The sequence below is a fragment of the Verticillium dahliae genome, genomic scaffold (genome assembly GCF_000150675.1).
Source record: "Verticillium dahliae VdLs.17 supercont1.1 genomic scaffold, whole genome shotgun sequence".
NCBI classification, from domain to species: domain Eukaryota; kingdom Fungi; phylum Ascomycota; class Sordariomycetes; order Glomerellales; family Plectosphaerellaceae; genus Verticillium; species Verticillium dahliae.
Genome location: NW_009276921.1, coordinates 1,639,451 through 1,659,112, shown reverse-complemented (window position 1 = coordinate 1,659,112; position 19,662 = coordinate 1,639,451). Strand labels below are relative to the sequence as shown.

The 19,662-nt window shown below is 55.5% G+C and overlaps 7 protein-coding genes across 7 annotated transcripts; 3 read left to right on the top strand and 4 right to left on the bottom strand.

The window, feature by feature from the left end:
• Positions 1 to 368: 368 nt before the first annotated feature.
• On the top strand, positions 369 to 3,450 carry VDAG_00503 (phospholipase D2; the record flags this gene model as incomplete). The annotated part of the gene is made up of 10 exons (XM_009651880.1): positions 369 to 585; positions 653 to 826; positions 895 to 917; positions 958 to 1,228; positions 1,281 to 1,304; positions 1,356 to 1,475; positions 1,526 to 1,625; positions 1,677 to 1,961; positions 2,012 to 2,114; positions 2,164 to 3,450. 10 exons carry the CDS (start codon positions 369 to 371, stop codon positions 3,448 to 3,450), a joined length of 2,604 nt encoding a protein of 867 aa, XP_009650175.1.
• A 315-nt stretch (positions 3,451 to 3,765) lies between these two features.
• On the bottom strand, positions 3,766 to 6,372 carry VDAG_00502 (uncharacterized protein; the record flags this gene model as incomplete). Its single annotated transcript, XM_009651879.1, has 3 exons — positions 5,904 to 6,372; positions 4,219 to 5,824; positions 3,766 to 4,122 (listed from the first exon to the last, which is right to left on the bottom strand). The coding sequence occupies exons 1-3, from the start codon at positions 6,104 to 6,106 to the stop codon at positions 3,766 to 3,768; spliced, it is 2,166 nt and encodes a 721-aa protein (XP_009650174.1). The 5' UTR covers positions 6,107 to 6,372.
• A 1,456-nt stretch (positions 6,373 to 7,828) lies between these two features.
• Positions 7,829 to 9,488, bottom strand: VDAG_00501 (uncharacterized protein; the record flags this gene model as incomplete). The annotated part of the gene is made up of 2 exons (XM_009651878.1): positions 7,829 to 8,755; positions 8,838 to 9,488. 2 exons carry the CDS (start codon positions 9,486 to 9,488, stop codon positions 7,829 to 7,831), a joined length of 1,578 nt encoding a protein of 525 aa, XP_009650173.1.
• Positions 9,489 to 9,792: 304 nt separating this feature from the next.
• VDAG_00500 (carboxypeptidase S1) lies at positions 9,793 to 11,954 on the bottom strand. Its single transcript, XM_009651877.1, has 6 exons — positions 11,677 to 11,954; positions 11,413 to 11,612; positions 11,071 to 11,362; positions 10,615 to 10,995; positions 10,482 to 10,559; positions 9,793 to 10,424 (listed from the first exon to the last, which is right to left on the bottom strand). Exons 1-6 carry the CDS (start codon positions 11,900 to 11,902, stop codon positions 10,180 to 10,182), a joined length of 1,422 nt encoding a protein of 473 aa, XP_009650172.1. The 5' UTR covers positions 11,903 to 11,954; the 3' UTR covers positions 9,793 to 10,179.
• A 1,748-nt stretch (positions 11,955 to 13,702) lies between these two features.
• On the top strand, positions 13,703 to 14,986 carry VDAG_00499 (endothiapepsin; the record flags this gene model as incomplete). The annotated part of the gene is made up of 2 exons (XM_009651876.1): positions 13,703 to 14,438; positions 14,493 to 14,986. 2 exons carry the CDS (start codon positions 13,703 to 13,705, stop codon positions 14,984 to 14,986), a joined length of 1,230 nt encoding a protein of 409 aa, XP_009650171.1.
• Positions 14,987 to 16,379: 1,393 nt separating this feature from the next.
• On the top strand, positions 16,380 to 18,085 carry VDAG_00498 (tyrosyl-DNA phosphodiesterase; the record flags this gene model as incomplete). Its single annotated transcript, XM_009651875.1, has 3 exons — positions 16,380 to 16,742; positions 16,814 to 17,600; positions 17,652 to 18,085. 3 exons carry the CDS (start codon positions 16,380 to 16,382, stop codon positions 18,083 to 18,085), a joined length of 1,584 nt encoding a protein of 527 aa, XP_009650170.1.
• Positions 18,086 to 18,319: 234 nt separating this feature from the next.
• Positions 18,320 to 18,862, bottom strand: VDAG_00497 (uncharacterized protein; the record flags this gene model as incomplete). The annotated part of the gene is made up of 3 exons (XM_009651874.1): positions 18,320 to 18,469; positions 18,544 to 18,611; positions 18,766 to 18,862. The coding sequence occupies 3 exons, from the start codon at positions 18,860 to 18,862 to the stop codon at positions 18,320 to 18,322; spliced, it is 315 nt and encodes a 104-aa protein (XP_009650169.1).
• Between the last annotated feature and the right edge of the window lie 800 nt (positions 18,863 to 19,662).

The following is a 19,662-nucleotide window of genomic DNA, read 5'->3' as shown; positions in this document are numbered from 1 at the left end:
CCTTCCATTGCACTGGTCATCGGTCGAAACACCGTAATGGAGGTGGTTACTGTAAAGCATCCGTCCGTTCGGGGAGCCGGCCAAGCGCCTGCACCAAGGAGCAGACATGCGCTGAGGGCCCGGTTGCATGCGGCCGCAAACGCCGATTTCATCAGCAGCCTCAGCTCGTGCTGACATTGGGTCCTCAACACCTCTCGTACGGCTCCGCCACTGCCCACTGCAACCAACCTAACCACTCTGGGGCGATTTAAACCGCAGGTGCAGCACTTGCTTTTTTCGCGATTCCGGTCTTCGAGATTGGAGTTCACCGATCCATGATCCATACTCATCTCTGATTTTTTGACCTGACGGGACGTCTCTCTCTCACCATGGATTCTATCTTCCGCAAGGTTGAGCGCGGCATTGACGCCATCTTTGGCGACGAGCGACACTCCCATACCAAGTTCGGCCACGAATGCCACGAGCACCATCCTACTCATCATGCATCCAACCGCTATCAATCCTTCGCCCCTCAGTCCACTGGCAATGCAAAGTGGTATGTCGACGGCTGTTCTTACTTCTGGGCTGTCTCCGAAGCTCTCGAAAGTGCGTACATTACCCCTCTCTCCGATGGATCCGGCACACTCACTGACTCTGTCCTCGTCCTCCCCAGATGCCCGTGAGAGCATCTACATCCTTGACTGGTGGCTGAGCCCCGAGATCTATCTTCGCCGACCCCCTGCTGCCAACGAGCGGTACCGACTTGACAATATGCTCAAGGCGGCCGCCGAGAGGGGCGTCAAGGTCAGCATCATCGTCTACAGAGAGGTCGAGGCTGCGTTGACGTGTAAGTGATTTGACGATGCATGCGTGCAAGCTTCTTATGCTGACGCCTCTTCTTCTTCTCCTTCGCAGTGAACTCGGCTGTAAGTTTCTGGGTGTTTTCCATCAGCTTGACACCACTGACATGCCGCACAGCACACGAGGAAGCATTTGGAAGGCCTGCACCCCAACATCAGCGTGTTCCGCCACCCCGACCACGTGCCCACAGGCTACGACATTCAGAAGGAACTCGGCCAGAGCTTCTCCAACATGACGCTGAACACAGCAACCCTTTCCAAGGTCTCTGGCGATGCTCTCAAGGCCATCTACGGCACGGCCACCGACGGTGTCGTTCTCTTCTGGGCTCACCACGAGAAGCTGTGCCTCATTGACCGCAAAGTGGCGTTCATGGGTGGACTTGATCTCTGTAAGCAGAGAAACATGTCCGACCGATGACCAGAATGCTGACTCGGACACAGGTTTCGGGAGATGGGACACGAACAGTCAGCCGAGACTTGAGCACCACAGTACTACCTCCTGCTGACATGCTGCAGGCCATCCGATTGCAGACTCCCACCCCGGCAACCTGGATGCCATTGTTTTCCCCGGCCAGGACTACAACAATGCTCGTGTCTATGACTTTGCCGACGTCGGCAACTGGAATCAAAATAAGCGTGAGGCAGACATCCCTCTTTTACACCCGTGCGGTATTGACCATTGCTAGTGGACCGCACCAAGAGCTCGCGTATGGGATGGTCGGATGTCAGCCTTAGTCTGAATGGTCCGGTCGTGGAAAGTCTGACAGAACATTTCACTGATCGATGGTCAGTTGTACGGTCGCAGTCCACTCAACCTAGTGACTGACCCTTGTACAGGAACTTCATCTTCGACGAGAAGTACACCCACAAGAACCCCGGCAAGTACGAGAGAATTGAGTTCAAGCCTCGCCACAGCCATCTGGGCTTCCATAGGAGATCCGGAGAGCATGAGCGCGGAGGCTTCCTCAAGCAGGACCCCAGCCAACTCCTGGGTGGTCTGTCAGGCCGCTTCAGCAAGGGTGTCAACAAGTTCATGCACGACGACAGCAGCAGTGATGAAGAGAAATCATCAGAACGTCCTCATCGTGAGAACGAGCTTGCCAATATTCAACTGACCAGGAGGTGAGTGCTCAATGGCTGCCCACGGCTCGAGGCCTAGCTGACATGGACAGCTGCACTAAATGGTCGGCGGGGCACGCCACCGAGCATTCTATTGCGAATGCCTACATTGACGCCATTACAAACGCCCGTCATTTTGTTTACATTGAGAATCAGGTATGGCACCGACAAATTTAATTGACCGTGATTGCTGACCTAGCTCCAGTTCTTCATCACGGCCACTTGCGATGAACAGCGCCCCGTCAGCAACAAGATCGGTCGCGCCATGGTGGACCGCATCCTCCGTGCTCATGAGGCCGGCGAGAACTTCAAAATCATTGTCATTATGCCTGCGGTCCCTGCGTTCGCCGGTGACCTCAAGGCGGACGATGCGCTGGGCACGCGTGCCATCATGGAATTCCAGTACAAGTCCATCAGCCAAGGAGGCTACAGCATCCTGGAGACCCTCCAGAAGGAAGGCGTCGAGGATGTCGGTCGCTACATTCGATTCTACAACCTCCGAAGCTACGACCGTATCAATGTGTCGTCGACTATGAAGGAGGCCGAGAAGCAGAGCGGCGTGTCGTACGAGGACGCGAGAAAGGAGCGCGACGACGCTCTGGGCTCGGGATACGCCCCCTACGGCGAGCAGCAGAGCCAGGGCCAGGGACAGTACGAGCGTTACCAGCAGGCAGCCGCCCAGCTAGACGACTCGACCTGGGACAGCGTATCGGCGTGCTACATGAACGTCGGACCTGACCTGCGCTCCGTTCCCTGGAAGGGCGACCCCGAAGCCGAGATTTCGGCCTTTGTCACGGAGCAGCTCTACGTGCACACCAAGCTGCTCATCGCCGACGACCGGCTCGTCATCTGCGGCTCGGCCAACCTCAACGACCGGTCGCAGCTGGGCTCGCACGACTCGGAGATTGCCGTCGTCATCGAGGACCCCGTCACGGTCGACTCGTACATGGACGGCGCGCCGTACGCCGCCTCGCGCTTCGCCGCCAGCCTGCGCCGCCACATCTTCCGCAAGCACCTCGGCCTCCTGCCGCACCAGCGCTGCGACAGCCCCGACCCCCACGGCAACTGGTCGCCCGTCGACCGCGGCCTCAACGCCTACGACTGGAACTCGCCCGCCGACGCCCTCGTCCGCGACCCCATGACGCGCAACTTCTGGAACCTCTGGGACGGCACGGCGCGCACAAACACGGACGTCTTCAGCAAGGTCTTCCACTGCGTGCCCAACGACCACGTCCGCACCTGGAAGGACTACGACGACTTCTTCTCCCGCCACTTTGCCAACCCCGGCACCGGTAAGCCCGGCGACGCCAAGGTCGAGTACGGCCACGTCGTCCCCGACGAGTTCCCCGGCGGCGTCGCCGAGGTCAAGGAGTGGCTGTCGCGGGTCAGGGGCAACCTCGTCGAGATGCCGCTCAAGTTCCTCATTGACGTGCCCGATATTGCCATTGAGGGCCTCCAGCTCAACAGCTTCACGCAGGAACTCTACACGTGAGACGGCGGGCTGGCGGCGCATGCCTGTCTGGCGGTGGCATGTCGGGGATGGCAGGTAGGGGGGCGGCTCGTTTGGGGAGGGTTGACCGGTAGAGCACACGCAGGCCGAGGGGCGTGTCTTTCCAAAGAGGATTCAAATAAACTGAGAGGAGAAGAAGAAAGGCAGACAGACCGTCACGAATGATGACACGAACGAACAATGACACAAACAGGAATATTCAGAAACTATGCGGAACCCCTATAAACTCCGCAAAAACCCATGATGAACGCACAAACGTCGTCCCGAACAGTAGCTCCTCCCCTTTCTGACCCCGTCTTAGTCGACCTTTCCGTTACCGCTGGGGCCCCCGCCGATGAGACCCTCCTTCATGAGCTCCTTGGTGCTCCAGCTGTCGTCCAGACGCACAAAGTGACCGCCGCGGTGACGGCGCATGCGGTTGCGCACCCATCCGGCGCCGGCGATCATGATGGCGAGGACGGCGCCGACGGACAGGAAGGGGTGGTCGACAAAGGACATGCGGAAGTCGAAGAAGAGCTTGGAGATGAAGGAGAGGGTCGTCTTGGGGCGGATCTCGGGCGGCGAGGCCGTCACCTTGGGAAGCGTGTCGAGGATGGATGTGTGGGACAGGAGAATGTTGGTGTTGGTGTCGGTCACATCCCAGTAGCGATGGCGCTTCAGTCTTGTCAGCAAGTCTTTTTTTGTCTGCGGAATGATGGGATCCCGGTAGAAAATAGCAGAGGATAACCAAGGGGGGGGGGGGATACTCACGTCCTCGTCATTAATGATGACTCGGTTGCCGCCGGTGCTTACGTCGATGCCGTACGTCGTCTTGAGCCACCGCTGCCAAAAGACGCCGTCGATCCAGGCAAAAGCAACCTCCTTACGGGGGCTCTTGGACATGTCGACGCGGATAAGCTTGGCGTTGTCCTTGGCGCGCTCGTCGCCGCGGTTCTCGGCCTCGTCAATCTTGAGCTGCTTGGCGTCGCGGAGTTCCTGGCGCTCCTTCTGGAAGAGAACAATCTGCTTGTCCATCCAGTCGTTGGCGGCCTTGTTGAGCTCGCGCTTGGCGTCGGCCAGCGTCTCGGCGTCGTTGCGGTTGATGATGGCAAGAACGACAATCTTGCCATCCATGATCTCGCGCGAGTTGGTGGCCACGAGCTCGGGGACCATGGGCAGCCAGACGGAACGCATCCAGGCGAGGATGCCCTCGACGTCACGCATCTCACGAGGTGTCAGCGGGTTGTAGTATGTCGGGCGGCCACTGCGCGAGACAAGAAGGCGCGGGAACGTGGTAATCTTGTAGCGCTCGGCGAGCTTGGGGTCCTGGGTCTTGACGATGCGGGCGCGGCCGACAAGGCTGACGGGCATCTTCTCGAGCGAGGCAAAGTCCTCGCTCGTCGTGGCGTGGTCGTAAAAGTAGACAAAGACGACCTCCTCCTTCTGCTCAAGAGCCTCGAGGGCGGCGGCGTCGACGTCGACGACGCCAACGGCCGCAGCCGCGGCACCCTCACCGTACGACTTGAGATCACCGAGGCCGCGAAGACCCTCGTATTCGGCGCGCTCCGTGCCCTTGATAAAGAGAAGCGTGGGGAAGGCGCGGACGCCGACTTCCTTGCAGAGCTTGGCCTCGACGTCACAGTTGACCTCGCCAATGTTGAGCTTGTCCTTCATCTCCTTGCCGAGCTGGGCCCAGGTGGGCGCGAGGGCCTGGCAGTGGTGGCACCAAGGGGCGTAGAACTTGATGAACCATGGCTTCTTTGACCCTGTAACGAGGGTCTCGTACTTCTCGGCCGTCAGGGCCACCGACACGCCATCAGGGTTGAACGTCTCGGTGGGTTTGGGAGGCGCCTCGGGAATCGTCTTCTTGGGGCTTGGGACAGTCTCCTCAGGAGTCGTCTTGTCGGGTGTCGCACTGCTCTCGTCCTTACCCTCCTCAGGGGCCGCCTTGGGAAGGTCACCAGTCTCGGACCCGGCAGCGGCGTCGGTCTTGGTGTCAGAGGTCATGGCAGCGGCGGGGCTGAAGTCGGGCGTCTGCTTGTCGCCGGTGTTGGGCAGATTGAGCTCCTTGGGGCGGGTTCCGGGCTTGGCGGCCTCGAGAAAGGGCTCAAAGGCCGTGGTCAGGACGTCGAGCCCCTTGACGCCCTTGACAGTCTCGGCAGCTTGGCCGTCCTTGTACAGAATGGTGGTCGGGTAGGACTGGACCTTGAGGGAGGCACAGAGGTCGAAGAAGGCAACGCAGTTGATGGTGGCGAATCGAATATCGTAGAACTCCATGAAGGAGACATCTTCGGTAGTGACGGGCTTGGAGGTGTAGTAGTACTCGTAGAGCGTCTGGTAGGTCGGGGCATAGTCGATGCAGTGCGGGCAGTAGGGACTGTTGAACGAGGTCTGGTCAGCGCACCACTTTCCGTGGCGAGATGCTTGCTGCTGTGCTGTCAGGAGACGCGACGAACCTGTAATGCTTGACGACAACGAACTTGGTCGCATTGATCTCCTTGTCAAAGTTGTCGGGTGTCAACTCGAGCATGGGAGGGACCTTGACCGAGTTGAAGTAGGTGTTTGGATCATCATTCTTGGGTTTTTTCGTCATCTTTGGCTTCTTGATGGCGAGGGCGAGGGTACTCGTGGCGAGCACGAGTAGTGTTGAGAGCTTCATGACGGAAGGGCGATGACAGGTCTGCCAGCGTTCGTCGCAACTGGGGCAGAGGAGGGCGAAGAAGGAGGAGAGGTGTGAGAAAGCGGTCCGCCGGAAGCTGGGTTCAAGAAATCCGATGGTAGTTTGAATCGGAGACTGGTATGGGCGGCCAACTTGGATCAACAGGTTTCAGGGGTCTCGGTAGGGATCGGCCGTATCGTGATGGGGTGTGGGGGATCGCGGCGTGAGGATGGTCAAGCCTGTGGCGTAAGAAGGAGCGGGAGAAAAGAAGATGGCCCTTTGTCGAAATCATCAAAGGTCGTACATCAACAACTGCCTCAGAGGGCTTCCCTTTTCGTACGTCGTCGGAGAAATAGGAAACGTGGAACTTTTCGTGCTGGTGTTGCAGCGGGTGGACGAATTGGGCGACACGACACGACACGACAGGACCCGAGTTGGTAGAGGAAGAGAAGCGACGACAGCGACAGCGACAGCGACAGCGACAGCGACACCAGGGCAGGGGTCTGACGCCTGGCTGATGGGGCCACAAGTGTGGGAGATGGGGGGCGATGATCCGAGAGCTGGCGCGGATGCTGGGCTGTAACAGGGAGAGTTTAGTGCCATGCCTGGGATGAGGTGCCTAAAAGCTAGCAGCTGGCTCTATCGCCCAGTCCAGGCCCCCAAAGCTAAACTTGCTCAATAGGGGTTCAATAAAGCGGCCTGCCAATGCCCGATGCGTTTCATTCAGTCCATCTTCTTTAAGCTTTTCCTCACTGTCTGTCCCTCGCCAGAACGGAAACACAGCACCCCTGGGGCCTCACCTGCTGCCGTGAGGATACGTGTACCACTTGATGATGATTAAGGTGCATCTTGCCAGGTACGCGTAGGGGGAAAGTACAGGCTGTGCACCCTCCATCGATCTCAGAAACTGACTGAACTGCACCAACAAGCAGCTCACGGCGAAACGAACCATCTTGGAGCCTGGCTGCGACCTGCTCCCCCTGATCCCCATTCCGCTGGCCCCTCTTTCATGGTCACTTGCCACTGTCTGCTGTACTGTAGCAGCTGCCGCACTGACGTGACTCGTTAGTGACGGCGGCCTTCCCATAATCACTGCCCATTCGATGTTTGCACAGTTCATAGATGGGTTGCCTTTGGCAAGCTTTGCGAACGATTCCTTACCTGCAATAGACAGTCGAACGGCGGAAGATTCAGGCAAGAGAAGTGACAGACCTATCATGAATCTGGCTTCGATACGAGAGCTTACGGCTTCAACCCTGAGCCGCGGCCCACGAAGTATAGAGACGACGAATTTTGCGACAAAGATAAAACCTGTGAAGGTCATGTATACCAGACCAAGCAGTCTATGACCGACGCGCTCAAGTTTGCATCAGCGTGATACCACAGAATGCCTTCCCACAGTGTCGTTGTCCGAGGGCACTGCAAAAGGGTCTCAATTGAAAGGTATGATGTGTACAGGCGAACCTCTAGCTGCAGAGAGACCGATTCCAGATGTCGTTCCACCCTATGCCACATGATGTAAAGGGAATCCGAAGTCGCAAACTATTGCTGCGCCCTGGTAATGACGAAGCACCTACAATGCACGCACATGGCCAACAGACTGTTTTTCATGATGTTTTGGCGCCAAGTAGTGCTGTCTTCTTATGGTAGCACGAATGTTGATAGAGTTCGATAGAGTCGCATATCTTATGCAGCAAGCCTTATCCTCGTAAGATCTGTAGACTAGCTCGCAAGGTTGGAGATATCCGCACTACGCATCCTCGCGCTAGACACCATCAACTCTCTCGGAAGCCACTCCACAGTTTTGCCCTTCGGCCTGCCTGGGGCCGCAGCAAGCTCCTCCTCCTCGCACCCATCAACCATGATGCCAAGAGCCGTCCCCGAAAGCCAGGCCCAAACCATTCCCTCGCCAGAGAAGCCCGCCGCGATCCACTCCCCATGCAATCCTCTCACCTTCTTGCTGGCGACCTTACGACCCGTCAAGCCACTGTGAAGGCGACCGACGAAGGGGAGAAAGTCGCCTGTCATGCCCAAAATTCCCGACCAAGCATTCTCAACCGAAGCACCCTTGCCCCATTTTGGCGAGAAGACGGCCGGGAAAATGCCAGATATATGAGAGACTGTCAGAGCATCGATACGTGCGCCGTCGTCGTACAGGCCAACCTGGTCGACCCCCTGCTTCAAAGAACGGCTGAAGCCGCCGCCCAGCATCAAATCACCCTGTGGTTCGTCGGGTGACGAAGGCCGCTGGGTAACATAATCGAAAGCTCCGCCATAGATGACGCCCCAGGAGCGCTGCCCCTGGCAGTTTGGAAATAGTTCACCTGGGCGCTGAGACGACATGTGAGCCCGAACGCCTGTGATCTTGCTGCGAAGGCCTGGGACAAGATGACTCGCGAATGCGTTCGTCGCGTGGACTACATGGCGGACGTGTACGGTCCCACGAGGCGTGTGGACGATGTAGGGAAAATCAGCCAACTCATCGGGACTGGTGCTGATTGCCTCAACCGGTGTCATCGTCTCCACGAAGAGCTGCTCGGGGAAGTCGTCCAGGAGGCGCTTCCAGATGGACACCGCAAAGCGGTACGCCCAGATCGCCCCGGCGCGGTAAGAAAGCGCGCCGGCCACGCTCTCGTTTGCTCCGAATTTCTGCAAATGTCAGAAGTCTAGCTCGGAGTCAGGAAAACCTTCAGAGTGAACAGACCTTTCTCGCTTCATCGCTCTCCCATACCTCAACGTCTACCTCTGGTACCCATTCCTTCAACTCTGCAAGATCTTCGACAGTCTTCCGAAACGTCTCTTCGTCGAGGTACAAGTCGGCCGTTTCGACCTCCCTCGCTTCGGCGGCATCGATACCCTCAGAAGCGCAGAGCTCTGTCAGACAATCAATGTGACGAAGCTGGAATCGGGTGAGCGCAGCAGCACGTTCCGGGCCGTACATTTTGCGAAACCGGGGGAATATCTCATAGGCGGTAGGCTTGATGTGTCCTCCATTACGGGCCGTGGCGCCACTACATAGCTGTCGAGCTTCGAATACGACGATCTTGCCATCGCCAGGCAACCCAGACTCGCTGCCCGAGACAGTCCCTCGACGTCGGCGCTCGTGAAGCAGCGACCGGACAATAGCAGCACCAGCTATGCCGGACCCGATGACGGCGACGTCTGCCGTTTCAGGAAGCCTCGGGGAGCCAATGCCGACTAGCTCTGGAAATGGTGGGTTGTTCAGCCAATATGGCTGGGTTGGCTTCGGGTTCGGGAGGCCGGGGAGCTTCGCCGCTCGGTTCAAGGCTGCATTGAACTCGGTCGACAAGGCAGAAAGCAGGCTCAGCGCTGCTTTGATCCCCTTAAAAGCATCAAATACTGCAGAAATCACGGAGCCCATAGCCTTCGCTACACGGCTTCAATGCTCATGCGGATTGAAGAGGATCAGCTTCGAAGTCTGAGCTGAAGCTCAGCTTTGACAGATAAGGTACAGGTACCTACCTAGATCCCTAGGTAAGGGAAGGTACAGTCATGCGACAAAAAAACGACGGATTTCCGTTTCCACACAAAAACACATAGTTTTCTAACCTCTATTACTTACTCTATAGATCACTATAAATAATGATTTTGATAGTACTTGTAGAAACTTACTGAATCTATAGCGTCTATCATTCAGATTACTAGTAGCTATTTTATTTATTTTATAATAGTACTTTGAAAGTTAAATCAGTATTTCTGTCTCCCCACTGTACCAAGGTCCCTAGGTGCCTACTTATAGGGACCAGGACCCATTACATAATCTGGTGGTGAACACCACGTCGTTCTTTCCCCGCACGCCGACAACAGGGACGCCATGGACTTGTATTTTGGTCCTCGATTGAACAGATACCATCCATCGCTCTCGAGTTGGTGACCAGCATTCAACTTCCACAGCGATCATCAAGGTCTGGGCTTCGTGCGCGACCAGATCCGAACAGAAAACCATACGAAGAATCAAGTTATCTTAGATGAAGATGCAGCCTTGTCCGTTTACGGTGTTGTTGTCAAAATCTCGCCTCAAATTACTGACAGCTCGGTATTTGGACACGGATCTATGAAGATGAAATAGGCTTCCGTGACATGGTCGATATGAAGGCAGCTAACGCAGCTTCCGGCTGATACGCCGGCACTTCGTGACCGGCCTCGTACACCCTCAGCCAGCTCAGGTTCCCAGAGGTCTTGTATTCGCCATACTGCTTTCCATTGACCGTGTAGGGAAGGAGAGGCGCCGAGAGAAAAGGCTTCTTGGCGATGGAGCTCAGTGCTCGGTAGTTACCCATCCAGTTGCAAATCCAATCTGACCTTGTTAGATTTATGCTCGTCACGCGAAGATACAGGAGCTCCGTCGACTTACCAGCATCGCCGGCCCAGATCAACACGGTGATACCTGAGTCAATGACTTGCGACAAGGTTGGCAAGAACGATCGGCCGCCTGTTTGGTTTGGTCAGCCCTTGTTTCATGTAAAGCGCGTCATTTCACAACTTACGATCACCACTGGAGATGAACTTGGTGTAGGGCGCATCCGGGCATTCTCCATAAGTTGTCTGGGCGCCGATGGCCTTCATCACAGCCGGCGTTTGCAGATACGTCAAGTATGTTTCAGGAGGGAAAGGGTCATTCTTGGGGCCTCGGATGTCGTAGACATCAAAGCTGGCGAGCGACTCCAAGGGACTCTCGATGGCCGCGCTGCACACGTCGTCGGCGTTGCCACAGGCGGCATCATTACCAGTCAATCCTGTGCACTTGGCAAACGCTGGTACGCACTTCTTCTGGTAGGTGGAGACGTATGTGCTATATTGCTTCGGGGTGATGAGCTTCTTGTACGTGTTGTTGGCGGCGTAGTCGATGTAGTCCTTGTATTGGTTGGCTGCGCGGTTCGTGTTAGCAGGTCATCGGCGGAAGGTAGCTTGTGACGCCCTGGAGATCCCAAATGAGAACGTACCAGGATCGATCCAGCCGTTGTTTACACCAAGGGCAACAAGGTTGATCTTCTCGCCCGCGATCGTCCCGGCGTCAATGGCAGCATTCTGCTGCTCGAAGAAGAAGGCGAACTCTGGGCCGTAGTGGCCTCCATAGGACTCGGTGAAGATGCCGAAGTCACGGCCCTCATACTCAGGGAACTGGGCGTAGAAGGCTTGCAAGAGCTTCCAGACCCTTGGGGCAGCAGCAAGAGTCGAAGTGGCATCATCTGTGCCGTAGCTGAAACCGGTACCAATCGGCTGATCAACATAGAGCTGAATCTATTAGCTTCATGTTCGCATTCGACATTGACCACACACCTTACCATGTTTGCAAATGTATTCCATGAGTAAGGGTTTAAAGTCGGCTCGGAACCTCCGCCATTGAAAGTGCAAGGTCCATTCTCTTGGAAAAGGCCGATCATGGAGCTACATCCGGGACCGCCGTTTAACCATAGAGCAAGAGGGGCTTTGCTGGCATTTTGTCGGGCCTCAAAGAACCAGAAGAACATGTTCATATTCGTGCCTTTTTCATGGATGAATGATCAGTGATGCAAGCTACGTAGACCGCCACCCAGATCTATGCTCACCAACTGAGAAGTAGCCCGAGTGCTGATTCACTCCAGGGGTCGTCTCGCAAATGCCAGAATTGGACACAATCTTGGTTGTGGCTCCTGTGGCGGCATGCTCAAACACCTTGTACTTGACGCCATTGGAGTCGAGAGTGTACCTCTTGTCCAGGGCAGCTAGCGGTGTCGACTCACCAAGCCCCAGGAAGGCGAAGGTGGTCAAGAGGTTGAGAATCGTGGCCCTCATGGTGGACTGATAAAATCGCAAAGGGCGTGGGAGGTGGCGTGAGTTCAGGGGTAGGGATGAGGATGCATGCCAAGACGGGAGGCGAAGATCAAATCCCCGTACTTATGTTCTGACAGGCTTGGCGATGTCATCGCCAACATCTCAGATCAGACAGCATCCCTCATTCTTCCCCGGCTTTGTGAACCCGACGGATGGGGGTCTCGTGTCATTGTGTTATCGGGTGGAGGCTGTAGCGACCTGCCACAAAAGGCAATCGATAGGCCACTTAGGCCGCTGCATCCGGATAGCATGCGGTCACTCGGTATCACATTGCCGCTCGTTGAGCTACGAGTGAGTGACAGACTACAGCCCAGCCCAGAGCTCCGTATCGGCTGGCTGAGATGATGAGCCAAACAGCTTTTGAATTCACTTGAGCGACATCAGGTGTTCGGCAGTTATATGACACCTTCCTAGTAGAGCTAGAAGCCATACGTAAGCTGCGATGGCGCTTCGGGTAGTCGGCTCTTCATGGTCGGCCTAGAGCACAAGTGCGGCATGGCGGCGCCTCCACAAACTGAACCCCTGAAAACCCCCGACCTTGCTCGACTATATCTAAGATCATTGGCTGGTACATGATAATCAAGTCGATGCGGCGGGAATAACCGACAACGTCGGCTTTTGAGAGCACAAGGCTTTCCCGCACATCAAGATTAGCCGTTGATCAGGACCATATCTTTAATGCTCCTACAAGGGCCGACCTGAGCGACCGTCGATTTAAGAACGTCAGTGGTTTATGATTATTTGTGCCAGAATTTGCTGTGAAGTGAATTACGTAGTTCCCGGGCATGGAGACATCATCACGGTCAGCCTTGGCAGTGTCGGTATCCTTTCCGCAATCCAGGCAGACAAAGCTGGGCAAGACTGACACACACTTTTCTGTCCATATCGCATGTTCAAGAGATTCCAAGGTCGTCAACGGCACCATGATGAGCTCATTCAACACATCTGGAATACATTGACAAACTACATTTGGACCTTCCAGAACGAGTGTTCTGTCCGATCCTTGACCCATGGGGTCACGGCACTTTCAAGCCGTCTGGGGATGATCGGCGTCTGAAAAGATCGCTCGCTGGTCGCTGTCTTAAACGGGATCATTTACACGTGCCGAGGAACTAGGTCCCTGCCCGAAAGCTTGTCTGCACAGCGGTTCTGGCGCGCGCGAACGGGGTCATGGAGCCAGGGCTGACTTTCAATGCCGTTTGGTCGTTTGCCGATTTGCCGATACGCGCCTGTATTAGACCCCTTGCGCGATACTTGAAAGCACTTCAACGGGAATGACAACCCAAATCCATCTCCAACCCGTTGTCATGTATCTAGATTTCCCTCAGATAACACTGCTGGGAAATGTCGTTTCATGTGTGTCTGGCTTAGCAGATTTTAAGCCACATTCTGGAGCAAAACGAGCTTCCTCGTCCGTACTAGACCATTCTGTTGCTGACGTGTATACGTCTCGTGAGGTTGGATACAATCCGCATTCCTACCTCGATCCGGCTTGGAGCCCAAACGTTGTGATGTTGTTGTGGTATCGCGTCAAGTCTCTGAAGTACCTCACTTGTTGTCTGCCATGGCCACGATGAGTACCAGGAAGTGCTGGAGGCCAAGTCTTCTCAAATATAAATATCATCTTCTTCATCTCCTCAGTGTCGAAATCAGCTCTCTTCAGGCTTCACATCACCATCTCCTTACCTTCCATTTGACCTCTGCCCCTTACACAAGTTTGAAAGATCATATCTTCCTCGAGCTTCACCAAAAATAACGAAAATGCACACCTTCGGCACCTTCTTCGTTGCCATCCTCGCCGCCACTGGCTACGCGGCCGTCGTGCCTACCAAGATCGGTATCCCTGATCAGGGCACATTCTCTGTGCGCGCAGTGCCCAACCCAGGTTTCCAACACAGGAACGGTGCCATCGCCCTCGCCAAGGCTTACAACAAGTTTGGCAAGGCGGCGCCCGCTGACGTTGCTGCCGCTGCCGCCAATGCCACCGAGAGCCGTTTGTCAAAGCGCACCACCGGTTCAGCCACGGCTTCCCCCGAGGCCAACGATGTCGAGTACTTGACCCCTGTGCAGATTGGCACGCCGGCACAGAACCTCGTCCTCGACTTCGACACTGGTTCCAGTGATCTCTGGGTTTTCAGCACCGAGCTGCCTAGCTCTCAGGTCAACGGACAGACTCGGTACAACCCCGCCTCTAGCTCGACCTCATCGAAGGTTGCCGGTGCCAAATGGTCCATTAGCTACGGCGATGGTAGCAGCTCCAAGGGGGACGTGTACCTGGACAAGGTGACCATTGGTGGCCTCACCGTGAAGAAGCAGGCTGTTGAGGCAGCCCAGAAGGTTTCCAGCTCTTTCACCTCGGACCCCCTGGATGGTCTTTTGGGCCTCGCCTTCAGCTCTATCAACACTGTTTCTCCCTCGCAGCAGTTGACCTTCTTCGACAATGCGAAATCCACTCTGGATGCTCCCTTGTTCACTGCTGATCTGAAGCACGCTGCGGGTACGTCCTTTCTCTTCAGAAGTGACGTTTTGCACTACTAACAACCATGTTCAGCTGGCAAGTACAACTTTGGTTACATTGACAAGACCGCCTACAAGGGTGCCATTACCTACACCAATGTCGACAACAGCGACGGCTTCTGGTCCTTCACCTCGACCGGTTACCAGGTCGGAACCGCAGCCTTCAAGTCTTCTCCCGTCACCGGCATTGCTGACACCGGCACCACGCTGCTCCTGCTCCCCACCTCCGTCGTCTCGGCCTATTACGCACAGGTCAGCGGCGCCAGGTACGACAGCTCGCAGGGTGGCTATGTTTTCAGCTGCAGTGCTACCCTCCCTGCCTTCACGTTTGGCGTCGAGTCTGCGCGCATCATGATCCCCGGAAGCTACATCAACTTTGCCCCCGTTGATGACTCGGGATCTGTTTGCTTCGGCGGCATCCAGCGCAACACGAACATTGGCTTCTCCATCTTCGGCGATGTGGCCCTCAAGGCCGCTTTCGTTGTCTTCAACAGTGGTGACCTGACTCTCGGTTGGGCCTCGAAATAAGGGAGAGTTCGAGGAGTAAGCGTGTCCTTCCCGTGCTCGTTTCTTGTTCAAAATTGCCGGCAATAAGGCCTGACGAGGTCTGTCTATTTTCTAGTTTCCCATATAACTTTATCAGATGAACTTAACGACATTCTATACTGTGTGTTTGGTGTTACATTTCAAGTGACGTGATTTTTTTTTACAAAAATTCAATCCAGACAGTTCTTCTGCCCACTACAGTTCCATTCCCTCTGCTACCTGGTTCAATCCGTGTGAACAAACTGGAAGCAACTGAACAGGTTGCTCTCGCCTTTTATGATCCCCAACCTCGGCTAGACTAATCAGGCGGCAGCGTGACAGGACTCGATGCCTCTTCATATGACGGCAACTGAGCTTGCCGGCGACTCTCTCGACAGGAAGCAGCAGAATCGCAATGGTTGGAGAGCGGCGGCCCGGGGCCAGATGAGCTGCGCCACCGGTATGTGGGCTCCTTTTGTTCAAGCAGTGAACATTCAGTGGATCATTGGCCGGGTCGATCAGCGTGTCTCTGGGAACTAACAGAAAGCCAGACGCTATGGATCAAAATACCTTTTGTTGAGCTATGAATTATGTTGGAGTCCCTTCGCGATAGGAGATGACGCACACGACGAGAGAAAGTAGAAAGACGATCCGCTTTTCTTCTTCTTGAATAGTATTAGAGCTCCATAAGGGACAATAGGTTGAATTAAGCACTTTCATCAGGATAGAATGAGTCCACTTCCGTGGCCAGTGTCCTGACTATTGACTCCTGAGTTCTGCGCTGAAAGTCTTCTTGCAAGACAACGAGCCAGGTCGCGGTGACATGAGGAGGAGGAATGTCGAATAGAAAAAAAAACCAAATATTGATCTAATCGACTTATTGCAAGGAACTTTTTACGATCAAGTAAGGTCAAATGGCGGAGAGGTGATTATCTTAACATTGAGAGCAGACTCTGAGAGCGTTAGACATCCCCCTCTCACCTCGCCAGAGTCAAAGTGGTCCGAGCTTTGACCACCAACCCCAACCCCCACCTCAAAGGAAGTCAGGTACTACCAATCCCCTATTGCTCCTTCTCTCGATCTACGCCATCCGTTCTTGCCAGCATGGAGCTGCTCTGGATCGTCGTTCGAAATTGACTTCAACTCCATCAAACCCATAAAACGTCACTTTCCTGTTTCATGGTTCATAGAAAGGCATATCCTCCCACGACGCAGGCATAAGCGACGCCTGGTCCTTGTCGGTGGGCCACTTTGATCGTTGTCATCGTCGGCTCCAAAGCAGGCGAGGAGGTCAGCAAGACTCTGGACACTGGCTCTCACTGCGTCTCTGACCACGGTGATAGACTGAGAGATCTTCCATTTCGGTGACAGTTTCGTTTGATGAGACTTGTCGACCATGGAACGTCCCTCCAAGCGACTGCGTGTCACTGAGGACGTGACGGATGACCCGCCAGCCCAGCCTTCAAGCCTTCATCGTGCCATCAGCCCCCCAGCCAGGAAGAAATCCAAGGCGACCACGACCCCGTCTCCTTTTCAGCTGACGCATATTCGAGATCTACCCGATTCGTCGAATGCAGATACCGTCACCTTGAAAGACCTGCTCGGCGACCCGCTCATCTCAGAGTGCTGGGAGTTCAACTTTCTTCACGACATTCCCTTCCTCATGAGCCACTTTGACAAAGACACAAGGGACCTCGTCAAAGTGCACGTCGTCCATGGCTTCTGGAAACGGGAGGATGGGAACCGCATGGCTCTGCAAGTAAGATAAGACGACCTGCTGCGCACTTTCGACAGCGAACTTCTCGTCAGGCTTGCTGACTGCCTCATCAGGAAGAGGCTGCAGCCTGGAAGAACCTTGAGCTCCACAACGCTCCCATGCCCGAGATGTTCGGCACGCACCACACCAAGATGATGATTCTCTTTCGCTTCGACGATACCGCCCAGGTCATCATTCACACGGCCAACATGATCGCCAAGGACTGGACCAACATGACCAATGGCGTCTGGCGGTCGCCGCTTCTGCCGCTGGGGCCCCAGCCCGATAGCGGAAAGCCGGAAGCTGAAGAGGAATCTGAAGCAGACGAGGACTTTGGCTCGGGGCGCAAATTTAAGTCCGATTTGCTGAGTTACCTGCGCGCCTACGATGCCCGAAAGATCACCTTGAGACCGCTTACGGAGCAACTGGTCAAGTACGATTTCGCGGGCATACGCGCCGTTTTCATCGCCAGCGTTCCGGGAAGGCATGCCATACACGACACATCGCAGACGGCATGGGGTTGGCCGGCGCTCAAGCGTGCCCTTCGCCGCGTGCCGGTTCAAGCGGGAAAGTCAGAGGTAGTCGTGCAGATCTCGTCCATAGCCACGCTCGGTGGAACGGATTCTTGGCTGCAAAAGTGTTTGTTCGACTCGCTTTCGCTGTCAAAAGGGTCGTCCATCAGCCCAAGACCAGCCTTCAGGGTGGTCTTCCCAACCGCAGACGAAATCAGGAGGAGCCTCGACGGCTATGCGTCTGGTGGATCAATACACACCAAGATTGCATCCCCACAGCAGGCCAAGCAGCTCGCATACTTGAAACCAATCTTTTGCCACTGGGCGAACGATGCGCCAGGCGGGAAAGGTTCGCGCCGCTGATCGGGAGTTCTCAACCAACATAGCTAATGATGGACAGAAATCAGTAAAGACACGGCCCTGCAGGATGCCGGTCGTCAGCGAGCAGCACCACATATCAAGACATATATTCGTTACGGGACGCAGTCCATTGACTGGGCTCTGCTGACGTCAGCGAACCTGTCTAAACAGGCATGGGGGGAGGCGGCCAGCGCAGCGCAGGAGGTCAGAATTGCCTCCTGGGAAGCTGGTGTCTTAGTCTGGCCATCACTAGTTGCAGGGACGGACGAGGCCATTATGGTGGGTACATTCAAGACAGATGCGCCGGGCGAGGAAGCGCCATCTGGCGCGCCATCTAGTACTGGAAATGTAGTAGGCCTACGCATGCCATACAGCTTGCCGCTCCAGCTGTATGGAAAGGACGAGATACCTTGGGTTGCTTCTAATGAGCACACCGAACCAGATTGGGCGGGACGCGTGTGCCTTAGACAGTAAGTGCACGAAGGATGAGCAACGCATTACAAAGACGATAAACGGGAGCGAGCGGGCAGCGCGAGTCTGGAGGTTGCGGGCATTGCTTGCGCTTACGTTGTAGTGGCGGGAAGACGGATTCTCTTGCTATCTAGGCCAAAACTCTATCGATTCAGCCAGCCGTGGCAGAGTGTATACATCTTTTGTGATCGTCAAGGGGCGTTTCGTAATCTTCACTCGTCGAGAGATAGGAAGCACTTAGGCGCCGACGGACTCGGGAACCTTGTCGGCATCGTAGCCGTGGGACTCCTTGAGGCTGTTGACGAGCTCGACGTACTTGGCCTGAGCCTGCTCGGCGGTGGTGCCGGCGTCGGTCTCCTTCTGCCACGCACTCCTCTTGGCCTTGGCCTGCAGTCCAGAGAGGTTAGCGTCCTGTGTATCCGCTTGTGCGATGGGAGAGGGGTTATGTGGTGGTAGCGTACCTTGAGGTCGAACATGCCGGGCGAGGGGGACTGCCTGATGTCCTCGCCGTTGCCAATCTTGAAGAGGGCTGTCGAAGAGGGTCAGCGTTGCTTGTACGATAAAGCAAGACGTGCCACGAGATCGTGTCCTCTTCCTCTTTCTTGGGAAGGGCAGAAGGCGATCGTGATCTCGGGCAAAAGGACAGATAAGGTGGGGGGGGGGTGCATTGCGATGGCACTCACCGTAAAGCTGGAGGAGATCGTCGTTGCTCGGCTTGGAAGTGAGCTTCTGGCTGTCGACGACAGCAGTCTTGAAGGCCTCGCTCTGGGGAACAGACATGATGACTGGTTTGTGGGTATGTGATTGGGGTATAGATAGAAATGCTTGTCTTGCAGACGAAGAGATGCGGTGTCGTGGGTAATGAGGACTTTTATGGGTTTGTTGAGGACAAAGTTGGAGGCAGGGCCGGGTGGTGGTGTTGGCGGGGTCAAACGGGCGGCGGGCGGATGACAAGGAGCACTGGAGCTCGGTAACAGCGCATGTGCTCGCTCATGTGCGCATGGGCGCGGGGCAGGTATGTCCGACTTGGGGTGCACCTGCCGCTGTTGACGGCTGATGGAGCATTGCACTGTCATTTGGACCCGATTTATTTCGTGGGTCGCGCACCGCCGTCTTTCGGCGTCACGGTCCGTGGGTGCGAGGGTCTGGCGATGGAAATCACAAGGCAGGGATGAGGGAAGAGTGTGGCTGGTGAGATCACCCGAAGTGAAGGTGCGTTCGTGAAGTCGTCTCTGCCTGCCTAGCAAGCCTAGGTACCTAGGTAGCTACCTACCCACCTTTCCTGTCCGTCCGCAAGATCAGGCAAGGTAGGGGGTACCTCAGGCAATCAGCTACGTATTGAGAAGGCTTTCTCGTCCCAGCCTGACATGGCCATCGACGTGGTCGTGAACATGCTCAAGGCGACGAAGAAGAAGAAGCCTCAAGCTAACATGCACGATGTACCGTTGCATCGCTCAAAACGAATCAAAACCCGGCTGCAGCCTGGGCTGTATGATCGCCTCGCGTCCCCGTTTCACAAATGATAGAATCAATCACCCAAGGTTCAATATTGACAACGCGTTCCACGAGCCAGATGAAGA